At 53.0% G+C, this 19,749-nt stretch overlaps 1 protein-coding gene across 1 annotated transcript; it reads right to left on the minus strand.

The window, feature by feature from the left end:
* Nucleotides 1-9,529: 9,529 nt before the first annotated feature.
* LOC138928955 (uncharacterized) lies at nucleotides 9,530-18,589 on the minus strand. The gene is made up of 5 exons (XM_070287321.1): nucleotides 16,915-18,589; nucleotides 16,647-16,855; nucleotides 15,783-16,080; nucleotides 15,356-15,725; nucleotides 9,530-11,138 (listed from the first exon to the last, which is right to left on the minus strand). The coding sequence occupies exons 1-5, from the start codon at nucleotides 18,587-18,589 to the stop codon at nucleotides 9,530-9,532; spliced, it is 4,161 nt and encodes a 1,386-aa protein (XP_070143422.1).
* Between the last annotated feature and the right edge of the window lie 1,160 nt (nucleotides 18,590-19,749).

Genomic DNA, 19,749 nt, shown 5'->3' on the forward strand with positions numbered 1-19,749 from the left:
CGCCCACTTTGGGTTAGACGCTACCTGGATTTTTGGGTGCAGCTGGGGCCTGCTCCTAGGCTTGATCATCTGCCGGCATCTATGGCACAGACGCAGATCACTTAACCGCCCATTGTGGGACAGACGCTACGTGGAGGGGAGGGGAGGGGTGGCATGTGCACTTGCGAGGTCCCTCGTTGGCCAGGGGTTTCCCCGTGACTAAGCAGGTGGGAGTTTTACCGCTCCTGCTCGGTCGCCAGAGCCCCGTTTACAGGTGTACCGTATAGCGGTGGGGTTGGCTATTGGTCTGCTCCCTGACCTTTACCACCTTACTTATCCTCTGTGCGAGCCTTGGGTTTGGGTTTACACCCGTTTCCGCTACCTCCTGCCAAGGATCAAGAGCAGCAGTCCTGAAAGCAATGCTACATTTTGCATTTGCAGGTCGCATATGCACGTCGTGGCAGGTAGCTTTTGTCTGCGCGACAGCTGGCACGATGGCGCCACCTGCCGGTCGGTTTGCACAGCGCCACCTGGTGGCAGCGGAGTGTTGCCAGACCTGTGCAGTGTTCGACTCAGCTGATCTCGCCCACAGCTGACGTGACTGGTATATGTTGCGGGGGCAGCCACATTTGCCACGAGAGAGAAGTTCGCGAACGGAGGCAACAACAACCATGAAGGTTGTCGCGGGAAATATTCTCACCGCTCTCACCGCTGGCCCAGATCTACGGTTTTGGATCGGACTCCCTGGATCATCCATGGACACCACGGGGGTGACGTCGCAGGTGAGCAATCTCAGCTGCTGGATCCCTCCGAGCCGTTGTCCTGTCCCAACGGACGCCGCGCTGCTGGATTTTTCCGAGCGTGGGCGTGGGCGTGGCTGCTGGATTATTCCGAGCCCTCTGAGCAATCCTGCCGCAGGATTCTTCTGGGCGAGGATTCGGGGCTGGCTGCTGGATTTTCTCCGAGCCAGTGGTCCCGCTGCTGGATTCTTCCGAGCGTGGACACAGGCCATTGGCTGCTGGATTCCTCCGAGCTTTTGTCCTGCCCCGAAGGCGCCCCGCTGCTGGATCACTCCGAGCGTGGGCGTGGGCGTGGCAGCTGGATAATTCCGGGTCGCTCGTCCCGCCGCTGGATAATTCCGGGCGCGGACGCGGGCTTGACCGCTGGACTAATATTTGCACGTGATTATTTGGCCAGGGAAACTGAGCGACCCGGAATAGTCCAGCGGTCAAGCCCGCGCCCACGCTCGGAGTGATCCAGCAGCGGGGCGCCTTCGGGGCAGGACAAAAGCTCGGAGGAATCCAGCAGCCAATGGCCTGTGTCCACGCTCGGAAGAATCCAGCAGCGGGACCACTGGCTCGGAGAAAATCCAGCAGCCAGCCCCGAATCCTCGCCCAGAAGAATCCTGCGGCAGGAGTCCAGCAGCCAAGGCCTGTGTCCACGCTCGGAAGAATCCAGCAGCGGGACCACTGGCTCGGAGAAAATTCAGCAAAAAATCCGGCTATTGCCCGCACCTGGAATTACTCGGGTGCTACGGGGAAAGCAGGAGGGGAATTGGTCACTGCCGGGGAGGGGCGCCGGCCCGCGATCGAATACAGGGAAAACGCGCAATTTGATTTAGGCACATGTTTTCTAATTGGTACTTTTATTCGGGAAAATAACTTCTGGCGGCGGGTGTGGGATAAATCCCCAATATACTTAATGGCCGGCGACCATGCTCACCCTGGCTGGATATCCTTGGAGGTCCTGCAGTATAATTTGGTCCCGACGCGGACACGCGGTTTTGGCACTTAGACTTTTTCACTTGCGGAGCGGCACGACTTGCGCGATGGAGAATTTTGCGAGAATTAATTGACCTAATTTCCGCAGTGTGGTCGTGACCTAATATCTGCCGACAGCGCTGCCGCGATCGATCTTGGCTTGCCAGATGCTGATACTATCGCTGACAGCGTTGCCACTTGTGCGCGTAACTTCAAAAGCTTTGTGCTCGTTTTGAACTTCCCTTCGCGGGGTTTATTTGGTTCCATGCCGTTGGCTTCATGCCGGGTGATGTGTGCGTGTGTGAGTGTGTGTGTGTGTGTGTATGGCATCATGCCGGGTGTTTTTTTTTTTTTTTTTTGTATTCAATATAATTTATTTATTATTTACAACTATAAATAACAATTACAACTATAGTATATAGTGTGCAATTTTATCTCATCCTCTCTCGCGGACGAAACCGTGGCCCTCACTGTGCGGTACTGCCGCAAAGCATTGCTTCGCACAGTGGCAGGCCGCTTAGCTCATCCGCTCGTTCCTGCCCCTCTCCAGGAGCCTGAGTGACTTCATCACCTTCGCCGCGAATTCCGCCGTCGCTTCCCACGTCCTTGGGCTCTCCAGCATTAGCGGCACCAGCGTGCCTACACTGATCTCCATTCCTGCTACCGCCTCCAGCGCTGCCCTTTCTTCGGCACTCGAAGACGACGTGGCGGCCATCTTCTTGTATGCCGGATCCGCACTCCGGACAGCCGTCCTCGTTCTCGTGGCCGAACCTCTTTAGGTAGCTACGGAAGCAGCCATGCCCGCTCAGCACCTGGGTCAGGTAGAAATCCACTTGCCCGTGCTTCCTCTCCATCCATCCCTCAATGTATGGGATCAAGCTGTACGTCCATCCCCCTTTGGACGAGGCGTCCCATCTGGCTTGTCAGCTCTCGTAGCTCTTTCCTCTAGCCACTATCTTGGCCTCGGACTTCGCGGCGCGATCTGGCCTATGGTGCCCACGGAGCGCGTTGCCCAGCTCAGCCTTCTCGCGGACCAACTCCCTCAGAGGGACCAATCCCGCTATCACAAGCGCGGCGTCGTCCGAGACCGTCCTGAATGCGCTTGCCACTCGGACAGCGCATAGTCTGTATGCAGACTCCGCACCCCGCATGTAGGACTTGGTCTCGACGGCTTCAGCCCACACCGGTGCCGCGTACAGCATCTGGGAGGTTGCGACGCTAGTCAGCAGCTTCCTGATGGTCTGCTTAGGTCCTCTGGTGTTGAGGAGTATCCGCGAGAGGCTTCCTGCCGTCTTGCTGGCCTTCTTCTGGGCGTACTCCAAGTGCTCCTTGAACGATAGCCGGGTGTCGATCAGAACGCCGAGGTATTTTATTGACCTCTGCGATCTGATCACGGCTCCGCCAACTCGGATCTCGGCCGTTTCCACGGCCGGCTCGATATCAGGACTGCCTCCGTCTTTTGCGCCGCTAGCTCCAGGCCCGCACTCGCGAGCCACGATTCGATCGATGTGATCGCATCGTTTGCCAGAGCTTCTGCTGCGGTGCGCTCCTTGGCGACTACGACCACCGCTACGTCGTCAGCGAAGCCCACAACGGTCGTGCCACTGGGCATTGGGAGCCGCAGGACGAAGTCGTACATGGTATTCCAGAGCAGGGGTCCCAGCACGGAGCCCTGAGGGACTCCGGCGGAGACTTCGTATGCTCTAGAACCCATATCCGTGGCCGCTGTGAGCACTCTCTCGCTGAAGTAGCTTCGTGCTATCCTCATGAGGTACCCTGGGATATTTAGGGCGGCGAGGGACTCCAACGTTCGGTTCCAGTTCGCGGTGTTAAAAGCGTTTCTTATGTCTAGCGTTACCACTAGACAGTAGCTTTTGGAGCCGCCTTTCCACCTTTTACCGGCGATGGCCGATTCGGCTATTCCCGTCACCGCCTCGATGGCGTCCAGTGTTGACTTTCCTTCCTAAACCCAAACTGGTTTGGGGAGAGACCACCGGCCTCCTCGATGGCAGCAGTCAGTCTGGCTGAGATGATCCGCTCGAATACCTTTCCGGTGGTGTCGGTGAGGCAGATGGGCCTATACGAGGATGGCTCCCCCTGCGGCTTGCCCGGCTTGGCGAGTAGCAGTAGCATCTGCCTCTTCCACCTCTCCGGAAAGGTCCCCTCCTCCAAGCACTTGGAGTACAGGGTGGCGAACACCCTCGGGTGTAATGCGATGGACAGCTTCAACGCTCTGTTAGGTACAGCGTCCGGCCCCGGCGCCTTCTTGGGGGGCACGCTGTTACCCATCTGGATCACCTCCGCTTCCGAGACTTCGCAGGCGTCGTTTGGGAGACGCTCCGCACTGGGCTCCATGGTCACCGGAGATCCTGTCGGGAAGAGCGCTCGCACGATGCCGTCCAAGGCTTCGGGGTCCGATGGAGCTGTACTGCCGGCTCTCAGCCCTTTGACTACCATCCTATACGCTCCGCCCCAGGGGTCGTCCTCCGCCTGGTCGCAGAGTTGCAGGAAACGGTCCCTCTTAGCGTCCCTTATGGCCGTCTTGAGGGCCTTCCTCGCCGTCCTGTAGGCCTCGCTAAGCTCTACGACTCGTGAGGTGCCGCGCGCACGGGTCAGCTGCCTCCGGGCTCGAAGGCAGGTGCTCCTGAGGTCGGCGATCACATCGCTCCACCAGAACACCGGCCTATGGTTCCTCCGGAACGAGCCTCTCTGACGCATGCTCTGGTCACAGGCATGCTCCAGGGTTGTTGCGATGCGGTTCGCCATCTCGTTGGCTCCACCCGTCGCTTCGGCCGCCATGCCGTCCAGCGCGTTTGTGAACGCCTGCGTGCAGTCTCCTCCGACTATGACTTTGGGCCTCCCACGAAGATCTGAGCTTAGGTCGTCCAGGATCCCACTGAACACCTCCAGTGGGAGACTAGGCGCCAAGTAGCAACTATAGATACAGTAGCCACCAACTTCCGCCCGGACGAATCCGTCTGCTACCAGGATGTTGGACATGCGCAGCCGCCTGTCTCCGCAGAGCCAAAGGGCCGCCTTGCCAGAGCGGTCCTTGGCCCACTCTCCTCCCACGCTCGCCCTGTATGGCTCGCTGAGTATGGCCACATCCGCCGCTACCTCGCGCACCGTCTGCATCAGCAGGTCCTGGGCCGCTCTGCAGTGATTCAGGTTGAGCTGAATCAACTGCATACGGTCCTTGAAGTGTCGGTACCGCCTTTTCCGGCCTGGCGGCTTTTGCTGCCGGGTCGATCGTTGGCCTCTCCGGAGCTCGCTGGACGGATCACTGGCTCCTTCTAGCAGGCCACTGCCTTGTGGCCTGCTTCGCCGCACTTCATGCAGCAGCCGCCCTTATCCACCAGGCTCTTACACCTAATGGCGATGTGGCCAAGCTCCAGCCATCTGAAGCAGCGGGAAGGGCCCTCGCGCTCCCGCACTCTACATATGGTTCAGCCAATGCGGACTTTGCCGCGCCGCCTGACCTCCTTCGCCATCGAGCATGGCAGGCTGAAGACCGCCGTTTTGGAATCCCCGTACCCGGGGCGGAGGCTTCGTATCCTCACTGCTCCGTCGCTGAGCTGGTATTGCTCCGCGAGGGCGGTACGGATCTCCTTCTCCGTCGCGATCGCGTCGAGGTTGCGTATCTCGAAGACGCAGACCTTCGACTCCTCCGTTAGGGCTCGCACTTCCGCAGCGTCGCCCAGGACCCTGGAGATGCTGTCCCTCATGAACTCAGCGCTCTCTGTGCTCCCTCTGGCTACCTCGAGGAGTAAATTCCCCCTAGCCGTCCGACGAACCTTGGTGACAGCCCCTCCGAGATCGGTCAGCTGCCTGTCCTCCCTTCTCGTGACCAGGGCCAGGATCTCGCTGTAGCTCTTCCCTGGAGCTTCCACTACCACCGCGTCTGGGCGTGCTCTGCGAGTCTGATTCCTCTTTTTAGCCACTGTGCTCCACGAGTTCCCGGCAGTCACAGGCTCGGGTTCAGGTGGCCTTACTACACTCTCATGCCGCCGCTCCGGTACCCGAGGCATCGCTGGGGCATCAGGCCTTGCCTTTTTGGCACCGTTTCTCGGTGCTGCAGGGGCTGTGGCACGGGCTGTGGCCTGGGCTGGAGGGGCTCGCCTCTGCCTGGGGACGTCACTAACCCCGGCTATGCCGTCCTGTTGGCTGACCCTTCTCCACGGGTCAGTCTGGACTGCCCGATCTTTCCTTGGGACTACCGCCGTCTGTTGTGCCTTGCTTTCTACCAGCTTCCCGGCTGATAGAATATGGGAGCATCTGCAGCATACGCTCCCCGGCTCACTCATTCTCTCTGGCTCCACTGCCGACTGCTCGATGCCGGTTTTGAGCTTCCGCATCCCTGCTATCATCGCCTTCATTGCGATGTTAATATGGCGCACCTGCTTCTCATGCACCAGACTGTGGAGTTCGTCCAGCAGCTTTCCCAGCTTGGTGACGCACTCGTTGCGAGTGAGCGTCCTCTGCTGCTCAACCTCGACGACGGCCTCCTCCTGGGCGGCTTTGCTTCTCTTTGGAAGCGTACCCTTTGAACCGCTCGTCGGGCTGGCCGGGTCTCTGCCCCTCTTGACCGAGTCGGTGGGGTCGCCGACCGCACTCCTCTCAGGCGCCGGTGGTGGCACGAGGGGTGGGGAATGGGCCAACACGCTGCTCTTCCTAAAGGCCGCCGCGTCTCCCTTGTTCTTCTCTTCCTTCTGGCTTGGTGCATTACCAAGCGTGGCGGCCAAGTCAGCCACCGCCACGACAGGGTGTGTTGGAGTGTTAGGTAGGGCCTCCAGAATCCTTGCCCTAACCGTGGAAATTCCCACGGGTGAATTTCCACTATTGTGGCTGCCACCTGGAGTATTTGAGTTATTCTCTGACATTCCAAAAATAAGTGCATTGTCGCCCAATGCTAGGCTGCATTTTATACCTCCTGCCAGGTGTTAAAGCTGCCGGCCATTATGGCTCAGACGCAGACCAGATAGCCGCCCACTTTGGGTTAAACGCTACCTGGATTTTTGGGTGCAGCTGGGGCCTGCTCCTAGGCTTGATCATCTGCCGGCATCTATGGCACAGACGCAGATCACTTAACCGCCCATTGTGGGACAGACGCTACGTGGAGGGGAGGGGAGGGGTGGCATGTGCACTTGCGAGGTCCCTCGTTGGCCAGGGGTTTCCCCGTGACTAAGCAGGTGGGAGTTTTACCGCTCCTGCTCGGTGGCCAGAGCCCCGTTTACAGGTGTACCGTATAGCGGTGGGGTTGGCTATTGGTCTGCTCCCTGACCTTTACCACCTTACTTATCCTCTGTGCGAGCCTTGGGTTTGGGTTTACACCCGTTTCCGCTACCTCCTGCCAAGGATCAAGAGCAGCAGTCCTGAAAGCAATGCTACATTTTGCATTTGCAGATCGCATATGCACGTAGTGGCAGGTAGCTTTTGTCTGCGCGACAGCTGGCACGATGGCGCCACTTGCCGGTCGGTTTGCACAGCGCCACCTGGTGGCAGCGGAGTGTTGCCAGACCTGTGCAGTGTTCGACGCTTCTCAACACTCGGTCACAGCTGATCTCGCCCACAGCTGACGTGACTGGTATATGTTGCGGGGGCAGCCACATTTGCCACGAGAGAGAAGTTCGCGAACGGAGGCAACAACAACCATGAAGGTTGTCGCGGGAAATATTCTCACCGCTCTCACCGCTGGCCCAGATCTACGGTTTTGGATCGGACTCCTTGGATCATCCATGGACACCACGGGGGTGACGTCGCAGGTGAGCAATTTCAGCCGCTTCACGCTGCCGCTCCGCATCCGATTTTGTGGGGGGCCCTGCCACAACCCCCACACCACGCGTTCATCGGGGGAGCACCGCCGCGGCGCATCCGTGCCCGGCGACTACACACACTCACTCATGCCGGGTGGTTTTTTTTTTGTTTTCAGTTTTTTATTTATTATTTACAACTAAAATAATAACATACAATAACATAAAGGATGGATGCTATATCTTTATCTCTCTTGCGGACGAAACCATGGCCCTCACTGTGCGGTACGGCCGCAAAGCATTGCTTCGCACAGTGGCAGGCCGCTTAGTCCATCCGCTCGTTTCTGTCCCTCTCCAGACGCCTAAGTGTCCTTAACACCTTCGCCGCGAATTCCGCCGTCGCTTCCCACGTCCTTGGGCTCTCCAGCATCAGCGGCACCAGCGTGCCCACGCAGATCTCCGCTCCTGCTATCGCCTCCAGCTCTGCCCTTTCTTCGGCGAACCGGCGGCACTCGAAGACGACGTGGCGCACATCCTCTTGTACGCCAGATCCGCACTCCGGGCAGCCGTCCTCGTTCTCGTGGCCGAACCTCTTGAGATAGCTACGGAAGCAGCCGTGACTGCTCAGCAGCTGGGTCAGGTAGAAATCCACCTGCCCGTGCGTCCTCTCCATCCAGACCTCAATATTGGAGATCAGGCTGTGGGTTCATCTCCCTTTGGACGAGGCATCCCATCTGGATTGCCAGCTCCTGTAGCTCGTTCGTCTAGCCGCCATTTTTGCCTCGGACTTCGCGGCGCGATCAAGTCCAAGGTGCCCGCGGAGCGCGTTGCGCAGCTCGACCTTCTTGCGGACCAACTCCCTCAGGGGGACCATTCCCGCTATCACAAGCGCGGCGTCGTCCGAGACCGTCCTGAATGCGCTTGCCACTCGGACAGCGCATAGTCTGTATGCAGACTCCGCACCCCGCATGTAGGACTTGGTCTCGACGGCTTCAGCCCACACCGGTGCCGCGTACAGCATCTGGGAGGTTGCGACGCTAGTCAGCAGCTTCCTGATGGTCTGCTTAGGTCCTCTGGTGTTGAGGAGTATCCGCGAGAGGCTTCCTGCCGTCTTGCTGGCCTTCTTCTGGCCGTACTCCAAGTGCTCCTTGAACGATAGCCGGGTGTCGATCAGAACGCCGAGGTATTTTATTGACCTCTGCGATCTGATCACGGCTCCGCCAACTCGGATCTCGGCCGTTTCCACGGTCTTCCTACTCGATATAAGGACTGCCTCCGTCTTTTGTGCCGCTAGCTCCAGGCCCGCTCTCGCGAGCCACGATTCGATCAATGTGATCGCATCGTTCGCCAGTGCTTCTGCTGCGGTGCGCTGCTTATACTGGCATGACACTGCCGCATTAATTAGAGACTTCATTAAAGATTTGACAGCGCTATAGAGTTTTACACAAGTGCGAGCAAGACGACTATATGGCGCTCTAATGCATTAGAATAATGCATTAGCTACTTCATTGCCGCGATAATCGATAGATCAACATATTATATACTAGATACTCGATAACAAAATACGGGTTTAATGAAGAAAATTGTAATTGAAAAATGTATTAGCCAGCTCATTAACAGTATGGTCTCACAATGAGAATTTTATTTTTATATCATTTGGCTTGTTTTTTGAACTGAAAATATATTAGAAAATTAGCAAAAATAATATGTTTTGCGCTAGCAAGGTTCTTGCGCTGTAAAATTAATAAAAATTATTTTTTTTGTAATAATTAAAAAAAATTTTAAGCATTATAGGTTAAAAACATAAATTTAAAGGATTCTGCATTTATTTATGCAATAATACTTCGACGAGGAATTCAGAAATGCATAATAATACGCCGCGAATGGCGGCCGTTTTTTTTGTTTACCTTTTACGGTCGGTGTGACCGTAGTCGTATTACCAAAATAATCCAAGCAAAATTCAAGCAAAATTACACAAAATTACACATATAGTTGACTCTTTCAAGGTTCTAATGAAGTAGCTAATTAATGAAAACTGCATTACAGTATCATATGGGCATTAGCGACTACGACCACCGCCACGTCGTCAGCGAACCCCACAATGGTCGTGCCACTGGGCATTGGGAGCCGCAACACGCCGTCGTACATGGTATTCCAGAGCAGGGGTCCCAGCACGGAGCCCTGAGGGACTCCGGCGGAGACTTCGTATGCTCTGGAGCCCAAGTCCGTTGCCACAGTGAGCACTCTCTCACTGAAATAGCTCCTTGCTATCCTCATGAGGTACCCTGGAATATTCAGGGCGGCGAGGGACTCCAGCGTTCGGTTCCAGCTTGCGGTGTTGAAGGCGTTTCGTATGTCTAGCGTTACCACTAGACAATAACATTTGGAGCCGCCTTTCCACCTCTTACCGGAGATGGCCGATTTGGCTATTCCCGTCACCGTCTCGATGGCGTCCAGCGTTGACCTCCCTTTCCTGAACCCAAACTGGTTTGGGGAGAGACCTCCGGCCTCCTCGATGGCCGCAGTCAATCTGACGGATATGATCCGCTCGAAGACCTTACCAGTGGTGTCCGTGAGGCAAATGGGCCTATAGGAGGATGGCTCCCCCGGGGGCTTGCCCGGCTTGGCGAGTAGCAGCAGCTTCTGCCTCTTCCATCTTTCTGGGAAGGTCCCCTCCTCCAGGCACTTGGAGTACAGGGTTGCGAACTCCCTCGGGTGTAAGGCGATGGACAGCTTCAATGCCCTGTTGGGCACAGCGTCCGGCCCCGGCGCCTTCCTTGGGGGCACGCTCTTACCCATCCGGATCACCTCCTCTTCCGACACTTCGCAGGCATCGTTGGGGTGGTGCTCTGCACTGGGCTCGACAGTCACGGGAGATCCTGTCGGGAAAAGCGCTCGCACTATGCCTTCTAGGGCTACGGGGTCCGATGGAGCAGAGCTGCCGGCTCTCAGCCCTTTGACCACCATCCTGTACGCTCCGCCCCAGGGGTCGTCCTCCGCCTCGTCGCAGAGTTGCAGGAAACGGTTCCTCTTGGCGTCCCTTATGGCCGTCTTGAGGGCCTTTCTCGCCGTCCTGTAGACCTCGCTACGCTCAGCGACTCGTGAGGTTCCGCGTGCACGAGTCAGCTGCCTACGGGCTCGAAGGCAGGTGGCCCTGAGGTCGGCGATCGCGTCGCTCCACCAGAACACTGGTCTGTGGTTTCCTCGAAACGAGCCTCTCTGGCGCATACTCTGGTCGCAGGCGTGCTCCAGGGTTGCTGCGATGCGGTTCGCAATTTCGTTGGCTCCACCCGTCACTTCGGCCGCCATGCCGTCCAGCGCGTTTGTGAACGCCTGCGTGCACAGAGTGTCTGGCCGGTAGGCTTTGCTGGGCCGCGGTGCTGCACGGGTATCTTCCGCGGGACCTCCCACTGAGCATATGATAGCCTCATGGTCGCTCCCGGTGTATGCGTGGCAAATTCCCCATCTAGCGGTTTGGGAAATTGCTCCTGCTCCTGCTCTGACGAACGTATGCCGCTCACCGTCGTTAAGGAGGACGACGTCTGTCGATGCAAACGCCTCGAGCACCGCGCGTCCTCTGGCGTTGGTCGAGACGGATCCGCATTCCTGGGCCCAGGCGTTGAAGTCTCCTCCGACAATAACTTTGTGCCTCCCACGAAGGTCAGAGCTTAGGTCATCCAGGATCCTACTGAACACCTCTTATTTATTTATTTATTTTTTATTTATTTAGGGTAAGGTGGGGGTAAAGCCGACAGTGTGGGTAAACCCGACCTCCCTCTGTTTTCGAAAATCGGAAGCACTACGCAAAATAATATTAGTGTTGTCGTGTAGAGCACCGAAAACAATGTAAATGGTGGTATGACAGCATTTTATTAGTCAACATTGAGATGGTCAAACGACAACAAGTTTGTTTTCACAATTTTGAATTTCATTTTTGTGCATAATTAACTGCAGGATATTTCTTTTTGTCAAAGTTATCGCATGAAAAGGTAAGTGGATTTAGATTCTTTGAATAAAGTCCTACATAGTGCATATAAGTTTGGTTCATTTTTTTTCATAATTTCTTTTTTAATTGCGTTTTTATGAAAAATTACGTGGTGGGCAAATCCGACCTCTAAATAGTGGGGTAAATCCTGCCGCAAAAAATAAAAAAAAAAACAACAATCACACCAAAACCATCAACATCGCAGCCAACCAGACGTTCAACTCGAACCAAAAAACGCCAGCAAGCTATTTGAGCAGCGAATCAGATGATACTGATTAATTATTTTGCTATTTTAATTTTTTTAATTCTTTTATCTTTTATTACCATTAAATAACATAACATTGATTGATTTATCATTGCAAAACCTATATTTAGGTTATATCTGTACTAAATCAACCATAAACATAGGCGGTCGGGTTTACCCCATCATTTTTGAACATAGCAAAAATGAACTTTTTCGTAAAACGCTTGAATCTCAAAACTTTTCAAAGGTATGAATAAAATTCTATGCATAGAACGTTGCGCAAAAGTCTAACCTTTAATTTGGTATATATAACGACTTTATCCGATGTAAAATAAGCATTTTATAGCCAAAACCATTTACTAGGTCGGCTTTACCCCACCTTACCCTATTTATTAAGAATAGCAAATATCTGCCATTTTAAATCCATATCCTTACCTCAGACCGGATAAGGAGTGTTTTTTAATGATATGCTCCGACTCACATCAGGTGGTCAGAGGCAAGGATAGGTGTCTTAAGATATTATTTTTGTTAAAGTCTAATGACATTTCAAAATATAACAGAGAGTACATGTCGTTGTAAAGCGAACATAAAACGCGAAAAGGATCGTGTGCCTCGAAATTAGTTTTACAAATATCCAAAGCTATAGGCCGAAAGTAACGTGATGGCCTAGAAGGAACTGAAAAGCGTATTTGTTTAAGAAGATTACTGGAAAAAATATATCCATTTATTAATTTATGCAGGAACATCACGCCATGGCAGGTCCGACGATCCTTAAGAGAGGGCAGGTCCAGAAGGCGTAGTCTGTCGGCATACGGAGGAAGGTGGCGATGTGGGTCCCAGTCTAAACCCCGAAGAGCGAACAAAAGGAATTGTTTCTGTACCGATTCGATAAGATCCTGATACTTTGCATATTGAGGGGACCATACGCACGAACAATATTCGAGTATGGGCCGAAACAGGGATATATATAAAAGTTTTGTAGTGTAGGGATCATCGAATTCCTTAGACCATCGTTTTACGAAAGCAAAAACACCCTTTGCTTTACCAACAATTATACCGATGTGATCGGTGAAGCTCAAGTTGTGGGTAAATAGAACAACAAGATCCGTTACAGAGTGGATACGTTCAAGAACACTCGTGCCTAAGGAATAGTTAGCCTGGAAACAATTTCTGCGGTAAAACGACATGTATTTACATTTGGAGTTGTTAAGAAACAATAAATTGTGAGTGCACCAGGACATCATGTTGTTTAAATCAGCTTGCAAAAGCTGAGCTGAGTCAGGATTCACAAGAGGCAAACATAGTTTTACGTCATCAGCATACATCAAGACGTAAGAGTGGAGAATAACTTGGGGCAGATCATTTATAAAAATGCCAAATAGAAGAGGACCGAGGTGGCTCCCTTGAGGAACACCAGAAGTCACGTGAACAAGGTTTGAGAATGAACCCTTGAGCGCAACTCTTTGAGTACGGTTCGACAAATAAGTAGAAATCCACTTGATCAACGTAACCGGAAAACCCAACAGACAAAGTTTCTTCAGCAGTAATTGATGATTCACCGAATCGAAAGCTTTGCTGAAATCTGTAAAGATAACATCGGTTTGGGTGTTATTTTTAAATGCGTTTCTAATGACAGCAACAAACTCAAGGAGATTTGTAGACGTTGATTTACGTTTCATGAAGCCATGCTGTGAGGGGGACATTATTGAGCTACATTGGTGCTGAAGCTGAGTAGTAATTAGAAATTCGAATAATTTGGGAATCGCACTAAGTTTTGCTATGCCTCTATAGTGTTCAATATTAGATTTACTGCCCTTTTTATGAAGCGGAATGATAAACGATTCTTTCCAAACTTTGGGGAAAAACGAATGCTGAAGTGATAACTGAAAAAGTCTGGACAGTGGTCTGCATAATGAGCTGGCACAATTTCTCAGAACGCAGCTAGGTACAAGATCTGGACCAGAGGAAAAGGAAAGTTTGATTGTTCTGAGATTATGAAGAACATCATCTTCGCTGATTACAGGCATAAAAATGCAATTGGAATGCGGGAGTGGAAAAGAATACTCTGAGTTATTATCGAAATTAGTTTGTGAGTATGTAGTCTGGAAGAACTTTGCGAACAGGTTCGCGATATCAGGCTCATTGGAAGCGGAGGCATTATCGAAATGAAGACATGAAGGAAATTGTTGAGATTTCCGTTTCGAGTTTACAAAAGCGTAAAATTGCTTCGGGTTAGCCTGAAACTCAATTTTGCACCGATTTAAGTGGTTTCTGTAGCATTCAGAATTGTGTGCTAGGAAATTTGTACGAGCAGTTACATATCTCGAATGGTCGACTTGAAGACCAGATTTGCTATACTTTTTAAACAGTCTGGATTTCAGATTTTTTAGATATGAAAGCCGACGAGAAAACCAAGGGGGCTTATGAGAAACTTCTGGTGAGGGAAATGAAGGGACATACATGTCGAAAACTGAGTACATTATTTCATAGAAACGCTTAACAATGTCTGAGGGATCCTCTGTGGAGTTCAAGAAAGTCCAATCCGTTAAGGATAAGTGGTGGTTAATTTCTGTAAACTTAGCTTTTCGAAAGCAACGAAACGTTGCAGGCTCAGCTTCCGGACACAATAATAATGGTGTGGAGGCTTCGAGGGTTAGCTCCAAAGTGGGATGATAAGCGTCCTCAGGACTAGAAAGAGGGTCAATTCTAGTGACGTAGGCATTGGCAAACTCAGAGACAAAGATGAGGTCTAAGACGTTATTACTGCAGTTCCTAACAAAATTTAATTGTCCCAATGAATGGTCAATGAGACCATGAATTAAATCGTGGGGTGAGGTGGGAACGAGAACATTTGAATCAGGTAAGGGCATCCAGGAAATGGAGGGTAGATTAAAATCACCCGTGACGATAAGGTGGTCATTAATACCAAGGGAAGAATGAATTTCTTGAATTAAGGATAAATGCTGCATATAAATATCAGTGTCAGACCTAGGTGGAATATACGAGCATGAAACGTAGATAGAATAATCGTAAACCTGGATGCGAACCGCCACAAACTCTATATCAGTGTCAGTTTTAGAAATGATATTGGAAACCAGATCGGATTTAACCGCAATGAGAACACCACCGCCTGTCCGTAAAGGACGATCACGTCTAAAGATGGCATAGTTCCCTGAAAAAATCTCAGAGTCAGACACAGAGGAGTTGAGCCATGTTTCTGTAAAGACAATAACATTGGCATCGAAAGAGACACAATTGACGTGCAGCCTACTGAGCTTGCCAAGTAAACTACGAACATTCTGATAGTGAAGAACAAAAGAGTCTATTAGTTTTTTGGAGGCCTAGTTGAGGGAGTTTGAGGCCCGCGAGCACGAGGAGTACTTTTGTGTTCGAATTCATGAACAATTGCATGCTTAGGCCACACAGAAGGATCAAGAGCCTTAGAAAATAGTTGGTCAGAAATTGTAATTTTAAACGAAGATATATCACGTCTTTGCTTAAAATTTAACTTGGAGACACTAAATTCAGTAACAGAAACATTCAATTTGCGGCTCAAGTGGGTCTTAACGTCGCCTCAGACGCACCTAAGGCGGGAAACAAAAATCTGTTTTTTCGGAGCAACACCAGCCAAAGGCACCGGTCCACGTTTGGCAACGCCAGAAATTGTCGACTGTTGGGGGCCGCTTCTGGGTTGGCATTCGACACCACCGACGCTTCGTTGATGGCAGCAGCACGCGACTTGGATGCCTGATTGGTGTAGACAAGCTGCTGAACCGGGAGTAAGGCGACTTCACCCCCTCCGAGAATGGGAACTGGTGCAGCAGCTTCAGCAAAGGCAGCAGCGTGCAACGTGGACGCCTGGAGAACGTTGACAGGCTGCTGATCCAACGGCCTGACAAGATCTTCAACCATAGAAGTTGTGATCGATGATGCATCATCACCAGAGCCGTTATCCACGGCTGCAGGCTTGGCACGTGGGGTGAACTGCATAAGGGGGCATTCAGGGTCTGGAAGAGATAAGAACTTTTCAGACAGGTTGCTCTTGTTTTTGTTTGCGGGGTCACTTAGCAGTTTTAGCGACTTGAAATGGTGTTCCGCCTTCTGGAAGCGAGTTGACAACTCCTTAAAGCCGGCCGCCAACGACTGAAACTCCAGTTGAGTCTGCCTCATGAAGACCCGCATATCGGATTTGATATGCAGGCAGCTCGGGCACGTCCAGTCCAATCCAGGATTTTCACGAATGCGATCGGTGATACGCGATCCATTTTGCCCCAGATCGGCGCATCCAATGTGAGCGATATTATCGCAGAGCCAGCAGGAGACAGTGACATGCCGCGAAAAAATTTTTTGGCCGTTCGGGCACTTAGAGAAACAACATGTAGCCATTTTTGGAATAAAAAAAATACTTTATCCAAGTAAATTACGAATTGGATTAATTTATTTGCGCGACGAAATGGCCGATCAAAACAAATTATACAATTGTTTATTTGGAAAAAAAATTGTTTAAGTTTCGCGGCGAACAGACCGAACAAAACAAAAAGCGAAGAGCGCAAAAATAAAAGCTTTTATCTAAGCGCCGAAAAATAAGAAATTTGTGTTATTGATTTAGCTAACGCCAACAACAAAACAAGGCGATGCAGCGATAAGCGGTAAACACAATGCACAAGAATAGAAAGGCAAGGCAATTGTAAAACCGAAATTGTTTTACGACGATAAAGTCACAGACTTTATTTAAAAAGGTCCGGTTGTTTACTGATTAAGAAGTTCACGGAAACACCGACCACTTGCCGAAAATTTGGGCTTTGATAAATAGGATTTCACTAAGAAAACTTTGAATAAATATAGAGCGATGTAAAGCACGTCCAACTCAAAGCTCGTCGAATACGAAACTCTAGTGGGAGACTAGGCGCCAAGTAGCAGCTATAGACGCAGTAGCCGCCAATTTCCGCCCGCACGAATCCGTCCGCAGCCAGGATATTGGACATCCGTAGTCGCCTGCCTCCGCAAAGCCAAAGAGCCGCCTTGCCAGAGCGGTCCTTGGCCCACTCTCCTCCCACGCTCACCCTGTATGGCTCGCTGAGTATGGCCACATCCGCCGCTACCTCGCGCACTGTCTGCGTAAGCAGGTCCTGCGCCGCTCTGCAGTGATTCAGGTTGAGCTGAATCAACTGCATACGGTCCTTGAAGTGTCTGTACCGCCTTTTCCGGCCTGGCGGCTTTTGCTGCCGGGTCGAACGTCGGCCTCTCCGGAGCTCGCTGGAAGGATCACTGGCTCCTTTTTGCAGGCAGCGGCCTTGTGGCCTGCTTCGCCGCACTTGATGCAGTAGCCGCTCTTGTCCACCGGGCTCTTGCACCTGATGGCGACGTGCCCAAGTTCCAAGCATCTGAAGCAGCGAGGAGGGCCTTCGCGCTCCCGCACTCTGCACCTGGTCCAACCTATGTGGACCTCGCCGCGCCGTCTGACTTCCTTTGCCATCGAGCAAGGCAGGCTGAAGACCGCCGTTTTAGATTCCCCGTACCCGGGGCGGAGGCTACGTATCCTCACTGCTCCGTCGCTTAGCTGGTACTGCTCAGCGAGGGCGGTACGAATCTCCCTCTCCGTCGTGATCACGTCGAGGTTACGTATCACGAAGACGCAGACCTTCGACTCCTCCGTCAGGGCTCGCACTTCCGCGGCCTCGCCCAGGACCTTGGAGATGCTGTCCCTCATGGACTCAGCGCTCTCTGTGCTCCCTCTGGCTACTTCGAGGAGAAGATTTCCCCTAGCTGTCCGGCGCACCTTGGTGACAGCCCCTCCGAGATCTGTCAGCTGTCTGTCCTCCCTTCTCGTGACCAGGGCCAGGATCTCGCTGTAACTCTTCCCTGGAGCTTCCACTACCACCGCGTCTGGGCGTGCTCTGCGAGCTGGTTTTTTCTTGACCACTGTGCTCCACGAATTCCCGGCAGTCACAGGCTCGGGTTCGGGTGGCCTTCCTGCGCTCCCATGCCAACGCTTCGGTGCCCGAGGCATCGCTGGGGCATCAGGCCGTGCCTTTCTGGCACCGTTTCTCGGCGCTGCGGGGGCTGTGGCCTGGGCTGGTGGGGCTCGCCTCTGCCTGGGGACTTCACTAGCCCCGACTATGCCGTCTTGCTGGCTTACCCTTCTCCACGGGTCAGTCTGAACTGCCCGGTCTTTCCTTAGCACTACCGCCGTCTGTTGTGCCTTGCTTTCTACCGGCTTCCCAGCTGGTAGAATCTGGGAGCATCTGCCGCATACGCTCTCCGGCTCGCTCGTTTTTTCGGGCTCCACTGCTGACTGCTCGATGCCGGTTTTGAGCTTCCGCATCTCTGCAATCATCGCCTTCATTGCGAGGTTGATGTGGCGCACCTGCTTCTCGTGCACCAGGCTGTGGAGTTCGTCCAGTAGCTGTCCCAGCTTGGTGACGCACTCGGTGCGAGTGAGCGTCATCTCCTGCTCAACCTCGACGTCAGGGATGGCCTCCTCCTGGGCGGCTTTGCTTCTCTTTGGAAGCGTACCCTTTGTACCGCTCGTCGGGCTGGCCGGGTCTCTGCCCCTCTTGGCCGAGTCGGTGGGGTCGCCGACCGCACTCCTCTCAGGCGCCGGTGGTGGCACGAGGGGTGGGGAATGGGCCAACACGCTGCTCTTCCTAAAGGCCGCCGCGTCTCCCTTGTTCTTCTCTTCCTTCTGGCTTGGTGCATTACCTAGCGTGGCGGCCAAGTCAGCCACCGCCACGACAGGGTGTGTTGGAGTGTTAGGTAGGGCCTCCAGAATCCTTGCCCTAACCGTGGGAATTCCCACGCGTGGATTTCCACTATTGTGGCTGCCACCTGGAGTAATTGAGTTTTTCTCTGACATTCCAAGTATGTGCATTGTCGCCCAATGCTAGGCTGCATTTTATACCTTCTGCCAGGTGTTGAAGCTGCCACTATGGCTCAGACGCAGACCAGATCGCCGCCCACTTTGGGTCAGTCGCTACCTGGATTTTTTAGGGTGCAGCTGGGGCCTGCTGCCAGGCTTGATCATCTGCCGGCCACTGTGGCACGGACGCAGATCACGTAGCCGCCCATTGTGGGACAGACGCTACGTGGATGGGAGGGGAGGGGTGGCATGTGCACTAGCGAGGTCCCTCGTTGGCCAGGGGTTTCCCCATGGCTAAGCAGGTGGGAGTTTTACCGCTCCTGCTCGGTCGCCAAAGCCCCGTTTAAAAGGTGTACCGCACAGCGGTGGGGTTGGCTATTGGTCTGCTCCATGACTTTTACCACCTTACTTTTCCTCTGTGCGAGCCCTGGGTTTGGGTTTCACCCGTTTTCCACTACCTCCTGCCAAGGATCAAGAGCAACAGCCCTGAAAGCTATGCTACATTTTGCATTTGCAGATCGCACGTTGTAGCAGGTAGCTTTTGTCTACGCGACAGCTGGCACGATAGCGCCACCTGTCGTTATGACAGCGCCACCTGGTGGCGGCGGGGTGTTGCCAGACCTGTGCACTATTCGAGGCTTTTCAACACTCGATCACAGCTGATCTCGCCAACAGCTGACGTGACTGGCATTTGCTGCGGGGGCAGCCACATTTACCACGAGAGAGAAGCTCGCGAACGGAGGCAACAGCAACCATGAAGGTTGTCGCGGGAAATATTCTCACCGCTCTCGCCGCTGGCCCAGATCTACGGTTTGGAAGATCGGACTCCCTGGATCATCCATGGACATCACAGGGGTGGCGCCGCTGGTAAGCACTCTCAGCCGCTTCGCGCGGCCGCTCCGCATCCGATTTTGTGAGGGGCCCTGCCACAACCCCCACACCATGCGTACGTCGGGGGAGCACCGCCGCGGCGCATCCGTGCCCGGCGACTACACAAAAACCACTCTCTCATGCCGGGTGGTGTGTGCGTGTGTGCGTGTGTGCGCTTAGTTCTAGTCTTAATTTTAGGTATAATATTTACATAAGTAGTTCTAAGCTTAAATTTTAGGGTATTATTTACATATTTATAAGTTTGTGGCGACCAGTCGTGTCGTCACACCTTTTTGCCTTTT

This window comes from Drosophila kikkawai, chromosome 3R, assembly GCF_030179895.1.
Source record: "Drosophila kikkawai strain 14028-0561.14 chromosome 3R, DkikHiC1v2, whole genome shotgun sequence".
NCBI classification, from domain to species: Eukaryota; Metazoa; Arthropoda; class Insecta; order Diptera; family Drosophilidae; genus Drosophila; species Drosophila kikkawai.